The sequence below is a fragment of the Antechinus flavipes genome, chromosome 5 (genome assembly GCF_016432865.1).
Source record: "Antechinus flavipes isolate AdamAnt ecotype Samford, QLD, Australia chromosome 5, AdamAnt_v2, whole genome shotgun sequence".
NCBI classification, from domain to species: Eukaryota; Metazoa; Chordata; class Mammalia; order Dasyuromorphia; family Dasyuridae; genus Antechinus; species Antechinus flavipes.
Genome location: NC_067402.1, coordinates 270,256,592 through 270,280,367, shown reverse-complemented (window position 1 = coordinate 270,280,367; position 23,776 = coordinate 270,256,592). Strand labels below are relative to the sequence as shown.

Sequence of the window (23,776 nt, the reverse complement as noted above, 5' to 3'; positions counted from 1 at the left end):
TTGTATTAGTGATTCGAATAGTTGTTAGTATCAGTGGTCCTAGTAGTAATAGTAGTTGTTACTAGTAGCAGTAGTGGAGGCAAAAGTACTAGTATTTGTTGTTGTAGATTATACTAGTGATGATAGTAGTTAGTAGTATCAGTGTCCCTAGTAGTGATTACTAGTAGCAGTAGTGCAGGCAATAGTAGTAGTTGTTGTTGTTGTTTCTGTAGTATGTATTAGTGATGCTAATAATTAGTAATGTCAGAGGTCCTAGTAGCAGCAGCAGCAGCAGCAGCAGCAGCAGCAGCAGTAGTAGTAGTAGTAGTAATAGTAGTAATTACTGTAATTTTTATTTAGTTAGTAGTATCAGTTTTCCAAGTAGTAATAATAGTTGTTACTAGTAGGAGAGGTAAAGACAATAATAGTAGTAGTTGTTGTTGTAATTGTTGCTTTAGTTTGTATTAGTGACATTTATACAGTGTATTAGAGATGCTACTTATTGATTATAGCTCTTTTAGTGGTGATATTATTTGCTACTAGTAGCAGTAGTGGCAATAATAGTAGTAGTCATTATTGCTGTAGTTTATATTAGTGAATCTAACAGTTATTAGTATCAGTGGTGTCTAGAAGTGATAGTACCTGTTACTAGTAGCAGTAATGGAGACTAAAGTAATAGTACTTGTTACTGTAACTTCTATTAGTGATCCTTATAGTTATAAGTATTAGTAGTACCTAGTAGTGAGAGTAGCTACTAGCAGCAGTAGTGGAGATAATAGTAGTAGTAGTTTTACTGTAGTTTGTGTTAGTGATGTTTATAGTTAGTATCAGTAGTCTCTAGTAGTGATAGTAGTTGCAGTAGTGGAGTAGATAGCAGTAGTGGAGGCAATAGTAGTAGTGTTAGTAGTTGTTGCTTTAGTTTGTAATAGTGACATTTATAGAGTGTAGTACTAATGCTAGTAGTTAGTAGTAACAATAGTGCTAATAGTGATAGCAGTTGTTACTAGCAGCAGTAGTGGATGCAATTGTAGTAGTAGTTGTTGTTTCTTTAGCTTGTATTAGTGATATTTATAGAGTCTATTAGTGATGCTAGTAATTAGTAATATCAGTGGTTTTAGTATTGATAGTATTTGTTTCTAGTAACTGTAGGGGAACTGTTGCTGTAGTTTGTATTGGTGATGCTTGGAGTTAGTAGTATCAGTGGTGTCCAGTAGTGATAGTAGTTGTTATTAGTAACAGTAGTGCAGGCAGTAGGAGTAGTAAAAATTGCTGTAGTTTGTATTAGTGATGCTAGAAGTTAATAGTATCAGTGGTCCTTGTGGTGATAGTAGTTGTTAATAGTAGCAGTACTGTATGCACTAGTAATGGTAGTAGTAGTTGTTGCTGTAGTTATATTAGTGATGCTAGTAGTTAGTAGGAGCAGTGTTCTCTAGTAATGACAGTAGTTGTTACTAGTAGCAGTAGTAATAGTTGTTATTGTTGTAGTTTGTATTACAGGTTCTAGTAGTTAGTAGTATCAGTGGTCCTAGTAGTAATGGTAGCTGTTATTAATAACAATACTGGAGACAATAACAGTAGTAGTACTAGTTGTTGTTGCTGCTCTAGTTTGTATTAGTGATGATAGATAGTAGTTAGTATCAGTAGTCTCTACTAGTAATAATAGTTGTTATTAGCAGCAATAGTGGAGTTAATAGAGTAGTGTTTGTTGCTGTAGTTTCTATTAGTGATGCTTGTAGTTAGTAGTATCAGTAGTTTGTAGTAGTGATAGTAGTTACTAGCAGGAGTAGTGGAGATAATAGCAATAATAATTTTTACTCTAGATTACATTAGTGATTTTAGTAGTTAGTAGTATCACTAGTCTCTAGTAGTGATAGAAATTGTTAGGAGTAGCAGTAGTGGAGGCAATACTCAGTAGTTTGTATTAGTGATGCTAGTAGTTAGTAGTATCAGTGGTCTTAGTAGTGATAGGGATTGTTACTACTAGCAGTAGTGGAGGCAATAGTAGTACTAGTAGATGTTATTGTTGCTGTAGTATTTATTAGCAATGCTAGTAGTTAGTAGTATCAGTAGTCTCTAGTAGTGATAGTAGTTGTTACTAGCAGAAGTAGTGGAGGTAATAGTAGTAGTAGTTGTTAGTGTTGCTTGTATTAGTGATGCTCGTTCATAGCAGTATCAGTGGTCTCTAGTAGTAATAGTAATTGTTACTAGTAGCAGTAGTGGAGGCAATAGAAATAATACTTCTTGCTATAGTTTATATTAGGGATGCTAGTAGTTAGTAGTATCAGTGGTGTCCAATAGTGATAGTAGTTGTTACTAGTAACAGCAGTGGAGACAGTAGAAGTAGTAGTAGTAGTAGTAGTGGCTGTAGTTTGTATTAGGGATGCTAGAAGTTAGTAGTATCAGTGGTCCTTAAACTGATAGTAGTTTTTAATGGTATCAGTAGTGGAAATAACAGTAGTAGTAGTTGTTGCTGTAGTTTGTATTAGTAATGCTAATAGTTAGTAGTATCAGTGGTCCTAGTAGTGATAGTAATTGTTACTAATAGCAGTAATGGAGGCAATAGTAGTAGTTGTTGTTGTGGTGATTATTACTGCTATAGATTGTATTACTGATGCTAGTAGTTAGTAGTATCAGTAGTCTCTGGCAATGATAGTAGTTGTTACTAGTAGCTGTATTGGAGGTAATAGTAGTAGTAGCTGTTCTGGGTGTAGCCTTTCTTACTCATGCTAGTATTTATTTATAGCAATGGTCCTAGTACTGATAGTAGTTGTTAGTAGTAGCAGTAGTGGAGGCAATAGTAGTAGTATTTGTTGCTGTCATTTGAATAAGTGATGCTAGTAGTTATTAGTATCACTAGTCCCTAGCAGTAATAGGATTTGTTATTAGTAACAGTAGTGGAGGCAAAAGTAGTAGTAGTAGTAGTAGTTGTTGTTGTTGTTGTTGTTGTTGCTGTAGTTTGTATTAGTGATGCTAGTAGTAAGTATTATCAGTGGTCTCTAATAGTGATAGAAGTTGTTACTAGTAGCAGAAGAGGAGGTAATAGTAGTAGTTGTTGCTATAAGTTGTATTAGTGATGCTAGTAGTTATTAGTATCAGTGGTATCTAGTAGTGATAGTACTTTTTACTATTAGCAATAATAAAGGCAATAGTAGTGGTACTTGTTACTGAACTTTGGATTAGTGATGCTAGTAGTTAGTAGTATCAGTGATCTCTAGTAGTATTAGTAGTTGTTATGAGTAGCAGTAGTGGAGCCAGTAGTAGTAGTTGTTGTTATAATAGTAATAGTAGTAGTAGTTGTTGTTGTTGTTGCTATTGTTGTTGTTGCTGTACTTTGTATTAGTTATTCTAGTAATTAGCAGTATCAGTGGTCCTAGTATTGATAGTAGTTGTTACTAGTAGAAGTAGTGGAGCCATTACTAGCAGTAGTACTAATTGTTGTTGCTGCTCTAATTTGTATTAGTGATGATAGTTGTTAGTATCAGTAGTCTCTAGTAGTAATAATAGTTGTTATTAGCAGAAATACTGGAATTAATAGTAGTAATATTTGTTGCTATAGTTTCTATTAGTGATGCTTGTAGTTAGTAGTATCAGTAGACCTAGTAGTGATAGTAGTTGTTAATGGTTGCAGTAGTAGAGGCAATAGTAGTATAGAAATTGTTGTTCTTGCTTTCCTTTTATTAGTGATGCTAATAATTAGTAATATCAGTGGTCCTAGTATTGATAGTAGTTGTTACTAGTAGCATTATGAAGGCAATACAAGTAGTAGCAGTAGTTGTTGCTGTAGTTAGTATTAGTGATATTTATATAGTATATTAGTGATGCTAGTAGGTAATAATATCAGTGGTCTTAGTAGTGATAGTAGTTGTTACTAGCAGCAGTAGTGAATGCAATAGTAGTAGTGTTAGTACTAGTTTTTGCTATAGTCTGTATTAGTGCTGCTAGTAATTAGTAATATCAGTGGCCCTACTAGTGATAGTAGTTAATAGCAGCAGTAGTGGAGGCAATACAAGTAGTAGCAGTAGTTGTTCTTTAGTTTATATTAGTGATATTTATATAGTGTATTACTGATACTAGTAATTAGTAGTATCAATGGTGCTAATAGTGATAGCAGTTGTTACTAACAGCAGTAGTGGAGGCAATTGTAGTAGTAGTTGTTGTTGTTGCTTTAATTTGTATAAGTGATTTTATAGTGTGTATTAGTGATTCTAGTAATTAGTAATATTTGTGGTTTTAGTATTGATAATATTAGTGATATAATATATTAGTTATATATTATATATATTAGTTAATATATTATTAGATAATATATTAGTGATATTATTTCTAATAACCATAGTGGATGTAATAGTACTAGTAGTTGTTACTGTAGTTTGTATTAGTCCTGCTAGTAGTTAGTAGTATCAGTAGTCTCCAGTAGTGATAGTACTTATTAATAGTATCAGTAGTCCAGGCAGTAGTAGTAGTAGTAGTAGTAGTAGTAGTTTCTGTAGTTTGTTTTAGTGATGCTAGAATTTAGTACTATCTGTGGTCCTTGTAGTGATAGCAGTTGTTAAAATTAGCAGTAGTGTAGGTAATAATAGTAGTAGTAGTTGTTGTTGTTGTTGCTGTAGTTTGTATTAGTGATATTATTAGTTAGTAGTATCAGTGGTCTGTAGTAATGACAGTAGTTGTTACTAGTGGCAGAAGTGGAGGCAATAGTAGTAGTGGTAGTAGTTGTTGTTGTTGCGGTAGTTTGTATTAGTGATGATAGTTATTATCAGTAGTCTCTAGCATTAATAAAAGTTGTTATTAGTAGCAATAGTGGAGTTAATAGTAGTAATATTTATTGCTGTAGTTTGTATTAGTGATGCGTACAGGAGATAATAGTAGTAATAGTTTTTACTGTAGTTATATTAGTGATTCTAGTAGTTAATAGTATCATTAGTCTCTAGTAGTGACACTAGTTGTTACTAGCCGCAGTACTGAAGACAATAGAAGTAGTAGTTGTTGTTTCTGTACTTTGTATTAGTGATGCTACTAATTAGTAATATCAGTGGTCCTAGTAGTGATAGAAGTTGTTAATAGTAACATTAGTGGAGGCAATAGTAGTACTAGTTGTTGTTGTTGCTGTAGTTTGTATTAGTCACATTTATATAGTATATTATTGATATTAGTAGTTAGTAGTATCAGTGGTTTTAATAGTGATAGTTGTTGTTAATTGTAGTAGTAGTGGAGGCAATAATAGTAATAGTTTTACTTGTTGTTGCTTTAGTTTGTATTAGTGATGGTAATAATAATATCAGTGGTCCTGGTTGTGATAATAGTTGTTACTAATACCAGTAGTGGAAGCAATTGTAGTAGTAGTAGTAGTAGTCATTGCTGTAGTGTTGTATTTGTGATATTTATATAGTATATTAGTGATGCTAGTAATTAGTAACATCTGTAGTTCTAGTAGTGATAGTAATTGTTACCAATAGCAGTAGTAGAAGCAATTGTAGTAGTAGTAGTAGTAGTAGTTCCTGTAGTTTATATTAGTGATGTTAATAGTTAGTAGTATCAGTAGTCTCTAGTACTGCTAATAATTTTTACAAGTAGCAGTAGTGGAGATAATAGTAGTTGTTGCTGTAGTTTGTATTAGTGATGCTAATAGTTTGTAGTATCAGTGGTCCGAGTAGTGATAGTAGTTGTTAATAGTAGCAGTAGTGGAGTCAATAGTAGAAGTAGTACGAGTTTTTGTTGCTGCTGTAGTTTGTATTAGTGATGCCAGTAGTTAGTAGTATCAGTGGTCCTAGTAAAGATAATAATTGTTTTTAGCAGCAGTTTTGCAGGCAATAGTAGTAGTAGTACTAGTAGTAGTAGTAGTTGTTGTTGTTGTAGTTGTAGGTTGATAGTAGTTAGTAGTATCAGTGGTCTCTGGTAATGATAGTAGTTGTCACTAGTAGCAGTAGAACAGGAAATAGTAGTAGTAGTAGTAGTAGTATTTGCAGTAGTTTGTATTAGTGATATTTATATAGTTTATTAGTGATGGTAATAATTAATAATATAAGTGGTCCTAATAGTGATAATTGTTGTTAATTGTAGCAGTAGTGGAGTCAATAATAGTAGTAGTTTTAGTTGGTATTGTTTTAGTTTGTATTAGTGATGGTAATAATTAATAATACCAGTGATCCTAGTAGTGATAGTAGTTGTTACTAATAGCAGTAATGGAGGCAATTGTAGTAGTAGTAGTGGTGTTTGCTGTAGTGAGTATTAGTGATATATATAGTGTATTAGCAATGCTAGTAATTAGTAACATCAGTGGTCCTAGTAGTGATAGTAGTTGTTACTAGTAGCAGTAGTGGAAACAATAGTAGTAGTAGTAGTAGTAGTAGTAGTAGTAGTAGTAGTAGTAATAGCTGCTGTAGTTTATATTAGTTATAGTAGTTAGTAGTATCAGTGGTCTTTAGTACTGCTAATAGTTGTTACTAGTAGCAGTAGTAGAGATAATAGTAGTTGTTGCTGTAGTTTGTATTGGTGATGCTAGTAGTTAGTAGTATCAGTGGTCCTAGTAGTGACTGTAGTTGTTACGAGTAGCAGTAATGGAGGCAGTATTAGTAATAGTAATATTAGTTGCCGTAATTTTGTTAGTGATGCTAGCAGTTAGTAGTATCAGTGGACACAGTAGTGATAGTAGTTGTTACTGGTAGCAGTAGTGGAGACAATAGTAGATGTAGTTGTTGTTGCTGCTGTAGTTTGTATTAGTGATGCTAGTAATTAGTAGTATCAGTAGTTTTTAGTAGTAATAGTAGTTATTATTAGCAGCAATAGGGAATTAATAGTAGTAATACTTGTTCAGGTAGTTTATATTAGCGATGCTAGTAGTTATTAGTATCAGTAGCCTCTAGTAATGATTGTAGTTACTAGCAGCAGTAGTAATAGTAGCTGTTAGTAGCAGCAATAGTTGACATAATAATAGTTGTAGTTGTTGTTATAGTTTGTATTACTAATGCTATTAGTTAGTAGTATCAGTAGTCTCTTGTATTGATACTAGTTGTTACTACCAGCAGTAGTGGAGAAAGTAGTAGTAGTTGTTGCTTTAGTTTGTATTAGTGATGCTAGTGGTATCAGTAGTCTCTAGTAGTGATAGTAGTTGTTACTAGTAGCAGTAGTGGAGGCAATAGTAGTAGTTGTTGTTATTGCTGTAGTTTGTATTAGTGATATTTATATAGTGTATTAGTTATGCTAGTAGTTAGTAGTATCAGTGTCCTAGTAGTGGTAGTAGTTCTTATTAGTAGCAGTAATGGAGGCAATATTAGTAGTAGTTGTTGTTGTTGCTGCTGTAGGCTGTATTAGTGATATTTATATAGTTTATTAGTGATTCTAGTAATTAGTAATATCTGTGGTCTAGTAGTGGTAGTAGTTGTTACTAGTTTTAGTAGTGGAGGCAATAGTATTAGTAGTAGTAATAGTTTTAGTTGTAGCAGTAGTAGTAGTAGTAGTAGTAGTTGCTGTAGTTTGTATTAGTGATGATAGTAGTTAGTATTAACAGTAGTCCCTAGTAGTGATATTAGTTGTTACTCATAGCAATAGTGGAGATAATAGTTGTGGTAGTTGTTGCTGTAGTTTGTATTAGTGATGGTAGTTGTTTGTAGTTTCAGTGATCATAGTGGTGATAGTAGTAGTTAATAGTAGCAGTAGTGGAGGCAATACTACTAGTAGTTGTTGTAGTTTGTATTCATGATGCTAGTAGTTAATATCAGTTGTCTCTAGTAGTGATCTTTGTTACTAGCAGCAGTAGTAGATTTAATAGTAGTAGATTTAAATAGTCGTTGCTGTAGTTTTTATTAGTAATGCTAGTAGTTAGTAGTATTAGTGGTCTCTAGTAGTGATAGTTGTTACTACCAGCAGTAGTGGACGTAATAGTAGTAGTAGTTGTTGCTGTAGTTTTTATTAGTAATGCTAGTAGTTAGTAGGATCAGTGGTCTCTAGTAGTGATAGTTGTTACTAGCAGTAGTAGTGGACATAATAGTAGTAGTTGTTGTTGCTGTGGTTTTTATTAATTATGCTAGCAGTTAGTAGTATTAATAGTCTCTAATAGTGATAGTAGTTATTACTAGTAGTAGTCGTCAAGGCAAAAGTAGTAATAGTAGTAGTAGTTGTTGCTGTAGTTTGTATTAGTGATATTTATATAGTACATTAGTTGTGCTAGTAGTTAATATCAGTAGTCTCTAGTAGTGATAGTAGTTGGTACTAGCAGCAGTAGTGGAGGCAATTGTAGTAGTAGTAGTAGTAGTTGCTGCTATAGTTTGTATTACTGATACTAATAATTAGTAATATCAGTGATCCTAATAGTGATAATAGTTGTTACTAGCAGTAGTACTAGATACCATAGAAGTAGTAGTTGTTGTTGTTGCTGTAGTTTGTATTAATCAAATTTATATAGTGTATCAGTGATGCTAGTAATTAGTAATATCAATGGTCCTAGTAGTGATAGTAGTCATTACTAGTAGCAGTAGTGGAGGCAGTAGTAGTAGTAGTAAGTTCTGTAGTTTGTACTAATGATGCTAATAATTAGTAATATCAATGGTCTCTAGTAGTGATAGTTGTAACTAGTAGTGGTAGTGAAGGAAGGTAATAGTAGTAGTAGTTGTTGTAATTTGTATTAGTGATGCTAATAGTTAGTAATATCAGTAGTCTCTAGTAATGAGACCAGTTGCTTGTAGCAGCAGTAGTGGAGATAATAGTAGTAGTATTCGTTGCTGTAGTTTGTATTAGTGATGCTAGTAGTTAGTAGTATCAGTGGTCTCTAGTAGTGATACTAGTTGTTACTAGCAGCAGTAGTGAAGGCAATAGTAGTAGTAGTAGTTGGTGGTGCTTTAGGTTGTATTAGTGATGGTAATAATTAATAATATCAGTGGTCCTAGTAGTAATAGTAGTTGTTACTAGTAGCAGTAATGGAGACAATAGTAGTAGTAGTTGTTGTTGTTGCTGTAGGCTGTATTAGTGATATTTATATAGTGTATTAGTGATTCTAGTAATTAGCAATATCTGTGGTCCTAGTAGTGGTAGTAATTGTTACTAGTTGGAGTAATGGTGGCAATAGTAGTAGTAGTAGTAGTAGTAGTAGTAGTACATTTAGTTGTAGTAGTAGTTGTAGTTGCTGTAGGTTGGATTAGTGGTATTTATATAGTGTATTAGTGATGCTAGTAATTAGTAATATCTGTGGTCCTAGTAGTGGTAGTAATTGTTACTAGTAGCATAGGGGAGGCAGTAGTAATAGTAGTAGTTGCTGTAGATTGTATTAGTGATGCTAGTAGTTAGTAGTATCAGTAGTCTCTAGTAGTGATATTAGTTGTTACTAGCAGCAGTAGTGGAGATAATAGTTGTGGTAGTGCTTGCTATATTTTGTATTAGTGATGCTAGTAGTTTCAGTGGTCATAGTAGTGAAAGTAGTAATTAATAGTAGCAGTAGTGGAGGCAATACTAGTAGTAGTTGTTGCTGTAGTTTGTATTAGTGATGCTAGTAGTTAGTAGCATCAGTGTTCTCTAGTAGTGATAGTTGTTACTAGCAGCAGTAGTGGACGTAATAGTTATAGTAGTTGTTGCTGTAGTTTGTATTAGTGATGCTAGTAGTTAGTAGTATCAATGGTCTCTAGTAGTGAGAGTTGTTATTAGCAGCAGTAGTGGAAGTAATAGTAGTATTAGTAGTTGTAATTTGTATTAGTGATGCTAGCAGTTAGTACTATCAGTGGTCTCTAGTAGTGACAGTAGTTGTTACTCATAACAGTAGTGGAGATAATAGTGTGGTAGTTGTTGCTGTAGTTTGTATTAGTGATGCTAGTTGTTAGTAGTTTCAGTGATCATAGTGGTGAATAGTAGTAGTTAATAGCACAGTAATGGAGGTAATAGTAATAGTAGTTGTTGCTGTAGTTTGTATCAGTCATTCTAGTAATTAGTAATATCTATGGTCCCAGTAGTTATAGTAGTTGTTATTAGTAGCAATAGTGGAGGCAGTAGTAGTAGTAGTAGTAGTAGTAGTAGTAGTAGTAGTTGCTGTAGTTTGTATTAGTGATGCTAGTAGTTAGTAATATCAGTAGTCTCTAGTAGTGATAGTAGTTGTTAATAGCAGTAGTGGAGGCAATAGTAGTGGTCATAGTAGCAAGAGTAGGAATAGAAGTAATTAGGAGGAAGAGGAGGAGGAGGAAGAGGAGGAGGATTAATTGTCAACAGTATTAACAGCTTGCATTTATATTGAACTTTGACAAATATTCCCTCATTGTATCCTCACAACAAACCTCAAAGTGCTATCACCACATTACAAAAGAGAAAACTGAGGCAGAAAGCTGTCAGTTGATCCTTGCTAAGGGTCACAGAGCTATTCAGTGTCTGGGGTTCCTCAGAGACCAGTCTGCTGTTAAGTCTGCCTGCTATAATTCTCTTTCCTTTCCAGTCCATCCTCCCCTCAATCAACAAAACAAATGTCCTAAAACACAGGTCCAGCCACATCACTCTGCTACTCAAGATTCCAGTTGCCCACCATCAGCTCCAAGGTCAAATACAAAGGCTTCTGTTTGTTTGGTGATCAAAGCCCCTCTGCCAGCACCGCTTTTCAATCTTCTCATGCCTTGAATCCTAGATAGAGTCCTCCCCCTATGACCCTGGGCTCCTCCTTGTCCCAGGAAACAGATTCCACTGTCCTCCTGGCTCAGAGAATTTTCTCTAGCTCTCCCCCAGGCTCAGAATGCTCTCCCTCTGTCTCCCCTTGCTGGCTTCCTTCGGGTCCCAGTTAATCCTACCTTCCACGGGAAGCCTGTATTAACACACACACCCCTAATTCTACTGCTTTCCCTCTGGTGATTATTTCCTTTTCATTCAGTATTTGGCTTATTTGTGCAGAGCCACCTGTCTCTTTCTTTACATTGTAAAGATAAGGACTGCCTTACACCCTCTTAGCACAGTGCCTGGTATAGAGTAGGCACTCAATCCATGGTTATTGACTGATTAATGGGTTCAAACCCAGGTTTTCCTGATTTCTAGTGCAATCTGCCACCCAGTGTCTCCTTTCTCTTTCAACCTAATTATTAGCATCTATGACTATTAGTACTGCCTTTTTTCTTTTTACCAAAATGACATCCATGACATTTTTATTAATCATGAAATACAACCATAGTCCTGTTAATGTCATTAATTTGTTCAAAGAAGATATAATGTTGTAGAGGGCTGTTCCATAGAAAGCTTATTACACATGGGGCACATCATACCAGGGTTTGTTTATATAATAGCTTACTTTTTCACTATTCAGGAAAAAACAGCATTAATTTACATGTTATCAATTATCAGGCCTTCAAAAAAAATCTTTTCAAATTGTATCTCATTTAAATAATTTCATTTTAAAACAGCTAATTTCCACTCCCTTTTATGTGAAAATTCACTCTGTAATGTGGTAGGGAATTTTCTACTTTCAACACAAATTCACATTTTTAGTATAAACTAAAAATAGTTGCTGATTGCTACAGAGATTTTACGAAGTTCAATAAATGAAAACCAATTTAATAGTCACTAAATTATGGCAAAAGCTCACTAATTTTTTAAAACTAATTGACCATCTGATTTGGTAAAAAGTCTAAATTATGGAATATTTGAAAAGAAGCACAGTTTTATAACCTTCAATAAGGTACTAAGTCTAAGCTAACAAAATGTTACTTAGAGAGATTTTTATTAAAGAATAGAGAAGAATATTTTTAAATTAGCTTATCAATTTTAAAGAGTATTTCCAAAGTACTTGGAAGTTTCAAAAAAAAGTTTCTTCTCCTAAGTGATTTCAAATAGTGTGTTATTTTGCTTTCTCTATTGACCTCAGAATAACTGAAAGCACAGTAATTTCCCAAATGCAACTAAGCCTGTTCTCTTATCAGCCAATACCCTACTCAATTTATTCATCTCCTTTGTTGAATATCTGTCCGAAATCTATTTTGATTTATGCAGGATGTGGTAGAAAAAATGTTACATAAGGAGCCAGCTCAGACCCGGGGTTTGAATCTCAGCTCTGACAATTGTTAGCTCTGTCAGCCTTAAAAAGTCACTTTACCTTTCTAAACCTCAGTTTCCTCATCTGCAAAGTGGGAATAACAATACTTGCAGGAATAATGAATATCTTCAAGCACGTTTTATATGATACCTTTACTATTATTGCTGATGAGTAGACTTCACAGACTTCCCATCAAAGGGCCTCCCATAACCCTGAGGAATTAAAAAGGGCACTAAGGGAGGCATTTATTAATACTAAATATTGAGATTACAAATAGAAAAGCAACACAACCCAATTAAAAAGGGCCTAAAAGTCAGGGTGGAAATATACCATATAGCAAGTAGCCTATATAGCACATCATCCTTGCTAGCAAATGGAGATGGAGGTGTCATTGTACCAGTCATAAAGCAGGGGTGAGGAGCAACAGGTGTATGGTCAATGGAATATTATGTGCTCATGGAATGTTAGGCTGCTTAGAGGAAAGCTTTCTTTTCTAAGAGGAATTTATAAGAAGAAAGAAAGAGAATGAGAAAAGCTGGGAAGATTTGCCTAGGTTACAGATTGCAAGGTGGGAATCCCTGCATAGGTTACAGATTGCAAGGTGGGAATCAGAGTCCTTTTGTCCTATCACCTTAGTAGCTCTCTTCTTCATTGATGGCAGTGAAGGGAGGGAGAAATGGACAGAACGTGGAAGGTAGGGAGGGAAGGAGGAAAAAAAGGAGGGAGGGATGAAGGAAAAGAGGGAGGGAGGGAAAAAGGATGAGAAGGAGGGAAGAAGGAAGAGAGGGAGAAAGGAAGAGAGAGAGGAAGGGAGGGAGGAAAGAAGGGAGGAAAGAAGGGAAGAGAGGAAGAAAGGGGGAAGAAAGGGAGGAAAGAAGGGGGAAGGAAGGAGGGAAGGAAGGGGAAAAGAAAGGAAAGGAGAAAGGAGAGGAGAAAGAGGAGAAAGGAAAGGAGAAAGGAAAGGAGAAAGGAGAGGAGAAAGGAAGGAGAAAGGAGAGGAGAAAGAGGAGAAAGGAAAGGAGAAAGGAGAGGAGAAAGGAAAGGAGAAAGGAAAGGAGAAAGGAGAGGAAAGGAAAGGAGAGGAGAAAGGAAAGGAGAGGAGAAGAGAGGAGAGAGAGAGAGAGAAGAGGAGAGAAGAGAGAAGAGAAGAGAGAGGAGAGAGAGGAGAGGAGAGGAGAGGAGAGGAGAGGAGAGGAGGAGAGGAGAGAGGAGAGGAGAGAAGAGGAGAGGAGAGGAGAGAAGAGAAGAGGAGAGGAGAGGAGAGAAGAGAAGAGAGAGGAGAGGAGAGGAGGAGAGGAGAGGAGAGGAGAGGAGAGGAGAGGAGAGGAGAGGAGAGAGGAAAAAGGGAGAGGAGAAGGAGGGCAAAGCAAGAGAGAGGAAAGAGAAAGGCAGAGAGAGGGAGGGAAGGAAGAAATTGAGGAAAAGAAGAGAAGGGAGGCATTTATTAATACTAAATATTGAGATTACAAATAGAAAAGCAACACAACCCAAGCTTTCCAGAAATTTTCATTGTAACTAGAGACCACACCTGGAGGACATTTGGGTTTAGTGGTGAATTGGATGGAAAGGTCCCCTGAACCTTAGGTTGCAGTTGTTGAACCCTATGATGGTGTCAACTATTGTCCAAATTCTAATTTGGAAAAGTAGAGACTCTAAATTAGATGCTATTATTTAGATTAGAATCAATTAGAATTAGAATATAAAGAATAAATTAGAATCTACTATTAGAATATAGACTCTAAAATGTGAATTCGTGAAATGTTGCCGTATTTTAAAAAAGTAAACTGAAAATAAATTCCCTGAGCGCCAGAGTTTTAAGCTCTGAAACACCACCTTCCAAAAACAATCTCAACATTATGTATTCTTATAGATCATATCCTCCCAGGAGAGGAAAATATATTTCATTTTAGAAATATAATTTTATTTATGTGGATTCAAAATATTTGTTAGCTATCCTGTGTGCCTAGCTGTATATTTGCAATTCCCTCTGCACAATGCTTGGCACATAGTGGTCACTATATATCACTTTAGTAGCTCTCTTCTTTATTGATGGCAATAAAGGGAGGGAGGAAGGGATAGGTGGAAGAGAGGGAGGGAAGGAGGGAAGGAAGAAAGATGGGAGGAAGGGATGAAGGAGGAAGGGAGGAAGGTCATTTAGTAGGAGTGGTCACTATATAAATATTGATATTATACCTAAGATAGAGGTCATAAGTCATAAGTTAAGAATGGATCTGAGAGGTCATTTAGTCCTATCCGGATCCTGTAGGTAGTGAGTGACAGCTAAGATTGGAATCCAGCTCCTCTAGTCCCCAAATCCTGCTTTCCTGACATTACTCACACACTGCTCCCTTCTCCATCCCTGCCACTACTTCACCGGCCCATCTAGGGCTACAACAATGGAACATCATTTTCTTCCTAAAAGAGTAGCAGAGACTTGCACCTGACTTCCCCCTTGCTAACTACTAAGGAGATGATCCACAGAGAAATCACCCCCAAATGGACTCTGAAAGAAATCACCCCAAATAAACTCTGAGAGAAATCACCCCAAATATGCTCTGAGAGAAATCACTCCCAATAGACTATAAGAGAAATCACCCCAAATATACTCTATCTAAGGAGATTGAGTAACAGTTCCCCATCTGGGATTACCTTTATTTAACATGATGTGGATTTTGCTTCTTTCGGAACCATCTTGGAAGAATGATTTCACATCACTTTCTGGCAGGCAATTTATTCTTTCTGCCAGACTGATGAAAAAGCGCATTTTGACCAAAGTATACTTATAGTTTAAGGCTGGATGGCAGAGTGTAGTTGCACATCCGGGGTGGCCTCGATTCAATAACTCTTCCAGGGCCTACAGAGGATTGTGAACGAGAATGAGTAAAGCATCATTTTGGACATTATCGGTTTCATTCCCTGATGAAAATAAGACAGAAGAAATATCACTCCCTAATATTGTGCCCGCCATCCAGGACCAGCCAGGGCATAAAAGGAGAATTTTTACTGAAAATATGCCGTCACCGAAGGGATACTCTGTTGATTCTTCATTGATCAACTGTGAAAGTTCTATAATCCGGCAACAGAAGAGATGCCATGGAATGGTATTGCACAATGGCATGGAGGAAGCCTCATCCCTATCAGCAGATGGTCCTATACCACATGTATGGGTGAACACTCCAAGGAAGGTCTACAGAGGGGCCCGGGAAGATGAACAGTATTTCTAGAGAGCTTTAAAAGTGTGCACGGGCTTAATATATATGGTTTTATTTGCTCTCTGCAGCTGAAGATACTGGGAGTATTTAACCTAGAGAAGAGAAGATGGGGGGTGATGAAGGGTTGTCATGTAGAAGGGGAATGAGATAAATGAATGAAAATGGGCCTATATCTCTGAATCAATGAAAGCTTTTCTCTGTGTCAGATACTGGGGAGAGAAAAAGAAAAATCATTGTGGTCCCTGCTCTCAAGGAGCTGGGTTATATTTGAGAGAAGATACTCTTGTTTGGTTCCACAAGGTGGAACTCAGATCAATGACTATCAATGTAGATAGAAAGAGACAGTTTCAATTCAACATAAGGAATCCATTCTGAACAATAAAAGGTAATGGGCTTATCTGAAAAGCAATGAGCTCCCCATCGGTGAAGGTTCTCATGAAGGGACTTGGAGACTACTTGTCTGGAAGGAGAGACAGAAGGGCTCAGTTGGGTTAGGTGACTTCCCACGTCCCTTCCAGCCACGATCGTGATGTCAGGTAAGGTTGTGTAGGAGGTAATGCCTATCCCAAAGAGCATTTTCTACCCTTTCCTCCCATTCAAGATCCACCAGTTCCCTTATCTCTCCATTTCAGTCTTTGTTTTTGCCAAGCTCTGAGACACCCTGATCCCTCCAATTCTCAACTTTCATGACCTCCATAACTACTCTACCTCTGTTCTACCCAGGGATTATCATCTATTAAGCATTCTCCAATTCTTGTGCTCTCCTATCAAGACCCAGAACTCTGAAACCCCTCCCCCTTTTGTTATTTTACCTCTCCCACCACTTGAATGCTTCAAACTTGGTCCCCCATTTTCCCTCTTCATCTTCCTGCCTAACTTTTCCTTCATAGCCTGAAGCTATCACTGCCACACAAATCTCTCCTCTCCTCTCTCTCCTCTTACACAAATCATCTTATTAACCCCTGCTGTCCCTACTCGGTACAAGCCCATCCCTGTGTAACTGCCATTCTTTGCCTTCTCTTCTCCTATACTTGAGCCACATGGCACTGCTGGAATAAATTACAAATTACAAAACTGTTTTGATTGAGTGCATATCAAAAGTTCTATTAGCTAGTCCCCCTGGACCTTCATGACTGCTCTTCTCTGTTGCATTCACACAGGATTTGTTAGAAATTTCTCATAGCACTTTATCTGGGCCTCCTCCCTCCCCTCCTACCTGCCTCTCTTTGCACTTGCTACATCTTATTTGCCTTGTGTCATTTACTGGTGTTTATGTTTTTCCTTTTCAATACATTAGAATCTTCTTGAGTTTGCTTTTGTATATCTCACGCTTAAGTCTAGTCCCTTGTATTTCATAAGTGCCTATTAAAATAACTTGAATCCAAATGAATGGAGCTGTTGAATTCGGAGTTGATTTAGGACTAGGAATGGACAAGCCCATTGAACTTCTCTCTGCCCACATGGGGCAATTCATAGAAGCTGCTAGGACTGGCCTTCAGGGGCATCGAAGTCACTTCCTTAATACAGGGGTTCTGACCCCTTTTGGGATCATTGCACCAGATTTTGGTGGAGGCTGTCAAAGCCTATGGACCTCTTCTCAGAATCATCTTTATTGTCCACATGCATAAGAAAATGTTAAATTTCCCTTAGAAATCAGTGAAAATAAAGATTAAATTTTTTTTCATTTTTTTCTTAATAATTCACAGGCACTTCCCATATCTCCCCACACCTTCCCCAAAGAATCCCCCAGATAAAGAAGACTTCTATGATGTCTTCAACAGGTGGTCAACCAATTCTCCTCTAATACCTCATAAGGAGGGCACATGCCAGCTAATACTAAATTAATTCTGCTTCCTTTTAGCTTCTATCTCTACTCTTCTGACTGAAAGCAGGCAATTCTTATTGGCCTTATTATTGCTAGAAAAAAATGGTACTACTGGACTCACTGCCCAGGAAAATAGGCATTCAGAGTCATTCAGCTAGATTGGGGTAAGGTAAAGTGAAAGTTCAAAAATCAAAACTCCCTAGGACTCATCTTCTATCTTCTTCCCATCATCAGTAGAGAGATCCCAAAGAGATTCCCAAGTTGGTTGGTTCAGCATTCATATCTATGATATTGATAACTCACTACTAAATTTGGACAAGTTTCAGTAAAGACAGTACTTTTTTATAACTTTGATGCAATCAGCAATGATAATTATATACAAACACTTAAGGATCAACAGAAGATTACTGAGTAATATTCTTTAATGTTATTTTCCCTCAATGCAAAAAAAGAGCGATCTAAAAGATATTAAGCAGCCCCCAAAATAGTATTTTAATTAGTTAACTAACGAGTTCATTACTTTGCCATTCTCATTTTATATTAAAAGAAAAGGAGCTGAGTGACATTTCTTTTATACATAAAATTATTCCTACAGGAGAAAGCGGAAAGAAATGGAAAAGATGACCTGACATTTCTTTCTGAAAGGAAACAAATACTCTTCAGCTTTCTGAGGTCTTAGGACCTTGAATGAAATACAAATGTGTGATTACATCTTCCTAATACCAGCCCTTTCAGTACAGGCTCCTTGCAGGGAACTCAAGATCCATTTCACATTCTAATGCAAGGGGGAAAAAAATGAGGCATCTGAAAATGAAGTCTTTGGAATGAAAGTGAGCAATAAAGGAGGAGATTCATGAAGCTACTTTTATTCAGAGAAAAGTGCATTCCTAGCACAAGTTATATGACATGGAAATGACTCATAAATGAATTTGAAAAGAAAGTCTTCTCAAAACTCTTTAAGAAAAGTAAAGAACTTTTTTCAAGGGAATAGAACCCAGAAATAATATAAAAAGATAGCCGCATTATTTGGGGGCATTTTCCATAGCAAAACAGCATGTCCATGCTATTCTCTATGACTTCCAGTCTATCCATATTCATAAAACAGTTCCATTGTGGCTGAATGTCTTCCTAGACATGTGAACAACTCATCTTTGCTAAGTATGGTCCTTCCATGACATACTGAAATTGCTATTACTGAATATAGATAGAGCTTATTCATCTTTATTCGTGTTGATGGAGGGACTGAGGATGGCACAAAGGCATTTTCTCCGAGTTGATTTGATTCTTTTCGCCAGCATTAAGAATTACTAAATGGATGGAATGGGACCCAAGAAACAACTTTCTGCTCTCTGAGAGAAATTTCATGGAAGTTCAAGAATTCTCTTATCATAAGGTTTGATTAAAAGACAAAAAAAAAAAAAATAACAACTCCCAAACAACCCTGAGGAAGGCAATCTTCTCAGAACTAGAATGAAGGTTAAGAGAAGAAAGGCAGGGAATTTCTAATGTAAAACTCTAGCATTAGAATCATTGAGGATATCTGCTGAATATCTAATGTGAAATATGAATTTTGATGACAAATATCTGCAGGTATAATAAAATGTACATTTATGTACACATATATATCTATAACGTGTGTGTCAAGTTAAGTCAGGTGGTCAAGCATTTATTAATCATGCATTATGTACTCAGTGTTGCAGATATAATCAAAAAGAAATTGGCCTATTTATTCTCTATATTGCTTGTTTAAATGTATTTGCCTATTATTTCCTCCATGAGACTGTAAGATCTTTGTCTTTTGCTTATTTTTGTATTGCCAGAATTTAGCACACTACCTAGCACATATTAGGCTCTTAGTAAATGTCAACCAACCCCCTGACTTATATTCTTGGCACTCCTGTCTGATATTGTCTTGAAGTTCTGAGAGAAAGCACAGGTAAGTCAGAAAAGGTAACTCAACCTCAAACCTGATGCTGGCCAATATCAATGATGATAAGTGATACTATATTGCTTACCTTCTCAAAGGGTGGAGAAGGAGCAGGATGGAGGAAAAAAAATTTTTTTAACAATTTTAAACAATGAATGTTATATGTTTTAATTTAATGAGGAAATATTTAATTAAATATATTTTTTAAATGTAAAAATGATGAGTTTTTAAAATAATGATATACAAAAAGATATTTTACTTACCTGTATATTTCCTTTGGACATATAATTTTTTCCTGTTTCAAATGGCTGTGGGACTGGCTAGCAAACACAAAATTAGAATTAGTATGAGTTCTTTTTTAAGGTTGGCAGAGTGAATTTAATTGTGCTACTATGGCAATATGTTCTATAGTATCTTTTTAAAAGATGGTCCCAGCTGATCCAGGTGTTTCTTACAAACTTTGTACAATCAATAGCATAACTGTGAGTAAAAAGTATTCATCCCTCTCAGGAAGGTGGATAAAGACCTTCCTTCTTCAAGCATAAATTAATCCAAGGAGAAGCCTTCTACAGTATTGGCCAAGAGTCAGGAAAGCAGAGGGGAAAGAGGCCTTTGGGATTGCATTTCACCTCTGATGAGAATTGCTTATGTGATCTTGGATGAGTTAAAGTCATTGGGGCCATAAAATCCACATCATTAGAGCTACCGAAAATTTTTTTTGGATTGTTTTTCCTTCTTTTATTTGAAAAATCAGAGTAAGAAAAAAAGGAAAACAGAAAAGAAATACAAAACAAAATAAAGCAAAACAAAATGTGTCCAGCAGAACATTAGGGATTCAAAATATATAACAACAAATTACTAGATCAAGAAAGTATATGTTAGTAGAAAAAATTGGTTAGTAGAAAAAAATTATTAACCTTCTCAGCTGCCATATCTTACTCTTTCTACTACTCCACACTTTATTTTTTACTTAACCTGTCTGAGTCTCAGTTTGCTAAACAGCAAAACAGGGATAATTCTGATTGGACAATCCAATTCACAAAGTCATTGTGAGATTAAATGAGAATCTCTGTATGACACATTGTCCCAATACCTTGTATAAATGTTATTGTTATTGTTATCACTGTTGATGAATCAGAGGAAGGAGGAGGAGGAAGAGGAGGAATAAGAGGAAGAGGAGATGAAGAAGAGAGGAGGAGAAAGAGAAAAAGAAGGAGGGAAAAAGAGGAATACAGAACTGCTGAGAAACCAAGCAGAATGATCGCAAGAAGACAGGACTGGAATGATAGTACAGAGGATAAAATGATTGAACAGGGGAATTTATTTCAAAGTGTCCTTTGAAGAGAAAGGACAGGGGAACAGTGATTTTGGGACAGGTGGGATCCTGGGACAAGAAAGAAAGCCCAGGAGAGTAGTTAACTTTGAGAACCACTCAAAGAAGGATTTACAAGGAAGACGAGAGGTTTTGTACCCAGTCTACTGGGCTTGAAGTAGGCATGCTTTGTACACAGTGAGGGACCTGGGTCTGGATAAATGAAGAGAGAGAAAACAGAGAAAGAAGGATTTTGTAATCATTTATTCAGATATTTTAAGTTAGTCTAATTGGTCTTTAAAAATGGGTCATGAAGAGTCAGAAATAACTCAAACAATTGAAACCAAAAATTAGTTAAAATATGGTGCTAAAAATGCTTGTGGTAAGGGGTTTGATCTTCATTTGGGCCACTTAGCTTGATTTCATATCATATTTAAAAAACTGGGCCTCAAATACCAACTGAGACATATAGAAAAAGATCATACAAGAGATAAATGGAGAGACAGTGAATGAATCAATAAAAAGTACTAAGAATAAAGCAAAGGGGAAAAAAGCCCTGAAGGCTGCTAAATGACCCAATGGATAAAGCTCTACACTTACAGTCACAAAGATCTGACTTGAAATCATATTTTAGAACTCAGTTGTGTAATCTTGTGACCAAGTCATTTAACCTCTATCTCAGTTTCCTCTTCTTTAAAATAGAAATAATAATAGCACCTACCTCCCAGAGTTGTTACTAAGACCTGAGGAGATAATGTTTATAAAGTGCTTTGCAAATCTTAAAAATTCTACTTGTTTACTATTTTTGATGGTGAGTCAATACATCATCTTCAGGTATGAAATAGAGTTTTTGATCTCTGAGAGTGGGGAGCTCGGTGAATGATCAGATATGAAGCAAGACTAAAGACTGAATAAATAATAGAGGACATGTCTTTTGTCATGGAGGAAGCAAAGTGAAGACTCAGAGGAACATGAAGAAAAACCAAGACTTTACAGCATCAAGGAGATCACATAAATGTGTGCTAAGCCACAGCACAAAAAATAAGCAAAGACAGAGAGAAAACTTTAGATTCAACCATCAGGAATGAAGAATTATTTCTCTCTGGAAGAATGATTTCAGTACAGCAATAATACAAGGATCAAATAAGGTTTGGAGAATTTTTTTTAAAAAAGCATTTCAATAATCAAGACAGACCACGCAAAAGCAAAAAATAGATGTAATAAAAAGAGATAAAGGAGGAAACTACATCTTGTTAAAGGGTACCATAGATAATGCAATAATATCAATATTAAACATATATGCATCAAATAATAAACATATTCCAATATAAACTGATAGAAAAGCCTTGTAAATAATAACAGCTAATATCTATTTAAGATTTTATGGTTTGATATCTCAATCCAATGAGATCATATTTTAAGTTTTATTAGCCCCATTTTGCAAATGAGGAAATTGAGTCTCAAAGAAGAGCCCAGGTCACAGATATACTGAGTGGCAGTGCAGGGATGTGAACCTACATCTTCAGACATCAGTTTCTGACCTCTTACTATCACAACTCGATACCTAACCATTTCCATTGACCTATAAATGTGCTTTGATCCCACCCATATTTTCATGTTTTACTGTGATACCCACCCCACCCTCTAGCAGACTACATTCTTTTCCAAAGCATTAAGCAATGAAATAAAACTTATGGGAAAAGCAGTCAAGAGTCCCAATTATTGTGAAAAACAAAGCAAAAGAAAATGCAAAGAGGCAGGATACATTAATTTTCTTTGAGCACTACTTTGATTTAATTTAGACCTAGATACAAAAACCATTCTTTCTGGGGTTACTTTAAGCACTCAATTCAATTCCTTAGCACAGAATAAGGAAAGGTAGGTAAAATTATCTCTGAATGGACAGAAATTTTGAATTAAATTGGAAAAAGTGGAAGGAAATGCTTTCTTTACAGAAAATGAAGAAATTAGGGATGAAAAGAGAACACACAGATCTTACTCTTTAATAGTATTAATCAAAGCAAGAAATTAGAAGAGATTAATTTTTTATTAGGGTCACATTCTTTAAAAGAGGATTCCTAACATTACCCAAAATTGGGTATTTATTAAAAATGAAACCTCTCATCATTGTTGTAATAAAAATAACTGCAGATTAACAAAGCCACTGAAATTTAATTTCCTTTTACTTTAAGCATTTCCTCTAAATTGTGATAACAATTGTGCTACTATGAATATTCTGAGAAGCATGGGAAGACTGTTATGAACTGATGCAGAGAGAAATAAGAATCAGGAAAACAATATACACAGTGGCCACAATCATATAAATGTAAATAACCACCACCACAAAATAATGAAAAGTGAATGTTATGAAATTAGAACGGCTAAGCTTAATCCCAAAGAAGAGTTATGAGAACAGATCTCCCTTGTTTCTTTGAGTAGGTGGGAAATTATGAATGTGGAATACCACACATGATTTTGGACTTTTTTTGCTATATATCCATTACTTTTGGGGGGGATTTGTTTTTGTTAAATGATTTTTGTCTCTTTTTTTTACTCTATTATAAAGGATGATTCTTTAGGAGGGGAAGGAGGATTCTTTTGTTTATACTGTCTACATTCCCCACTAGACACATCCTGACATATGGGCCCAAGGTCCATCCACTGTCATAATCCCATTGCCCCTATACTACATGGGAGTTGCCAAACATACTTAGAACTAAGAAGATGAATCACACTGATAAGCATCATATACTTATTGTCCAAAGAGTTAGGGGGACTGGCCATCCTCCTGTCACCTTAATTAATGAACATCATTTATGGCAGATGTATGTTAACTCTAGTAACCTGACCATTTCCTAGAGTAAACATATCCTTCTAAAGGAATAAACAAAAGTACTCTTTGATGGGCCTATTGTGATAGAACATCCCTGTACTTAAGGGGGGCTGCTCTGTCTCAAGGGTCACATATCAAATGAGAACATTTAGTGCAGTGACTTCTTTCTTCTCAGCCTATAAAAACCCCTTAGTGGAAAGGGACTTTGAGAATTCAGGAAGTTTGGTGCTACTTGCATAACAGCCTCCCTCTTGAGATCTGACTAGCTGTGTCCTGGGTTCTCCCAGCTTAAGAAATTCAGATGTTGGTGCTTCCTTGTAGTGGTGATGATGTATGTTGTATGTTGTCTGTTTCAATCACTTTGTTAATTGTGCATTACTTTTATGCTATAAGTTTCCTCTTTTCTTATATCTGGTTTAAATCTGAGCAGTAATAAATTTCTATATTTCATCAATTTAAATCTGTGCCTATTGAATGCAAATTCTGAACCTAGATTAATCCTGCACCTTGACACATATTGTTACCTTGACCAGGTCAGGTAACACAGCATCTCTCTCAAATTAACTTGCAGCCAATTGCTAACCTGCATTGGCAGCATTTCCTCACCTGGAAGTTCCCTACAACTATGGGCAAATATAGATCTAGTCTCTCCCCCAACTCTGTTTATCCCTGGACAAAGACCTCACACTTAAAGCACCTACA

At 35.9% G+C, this 23,776-nt stretch overlaps 1 protein-coding gene across 1 annotated transcript in view; it reads right to left on the bottom strand.

Moving 5' to 3' along the window:
• The window catches only part of CFAP54 (cilia and flagella associated protein 54), a 340,765-nt gene that overhangs the window by 114,312 nt on the left and 202,677 nt on the right, over positions 1 to 23,776 (bottom strand). Inside the window, exons 48-49 of the mRNA XM_052001234.1 lie at positions 19,193 to 19,249; positions 14,615 to 14,819 (exon numbers count right to left, since the gene is read on the bottom strand). Of these exons, the coding sequence (XP_051857194.1) occupies positions 14,615 to 14,819; positions 19,193 to 19,249 (262 nt within the window). The remainder of the gene's footprint in view (positions 1 to 14,614; positions 14,820 to 19,192; positions 19,250 to 23,776) is intronic.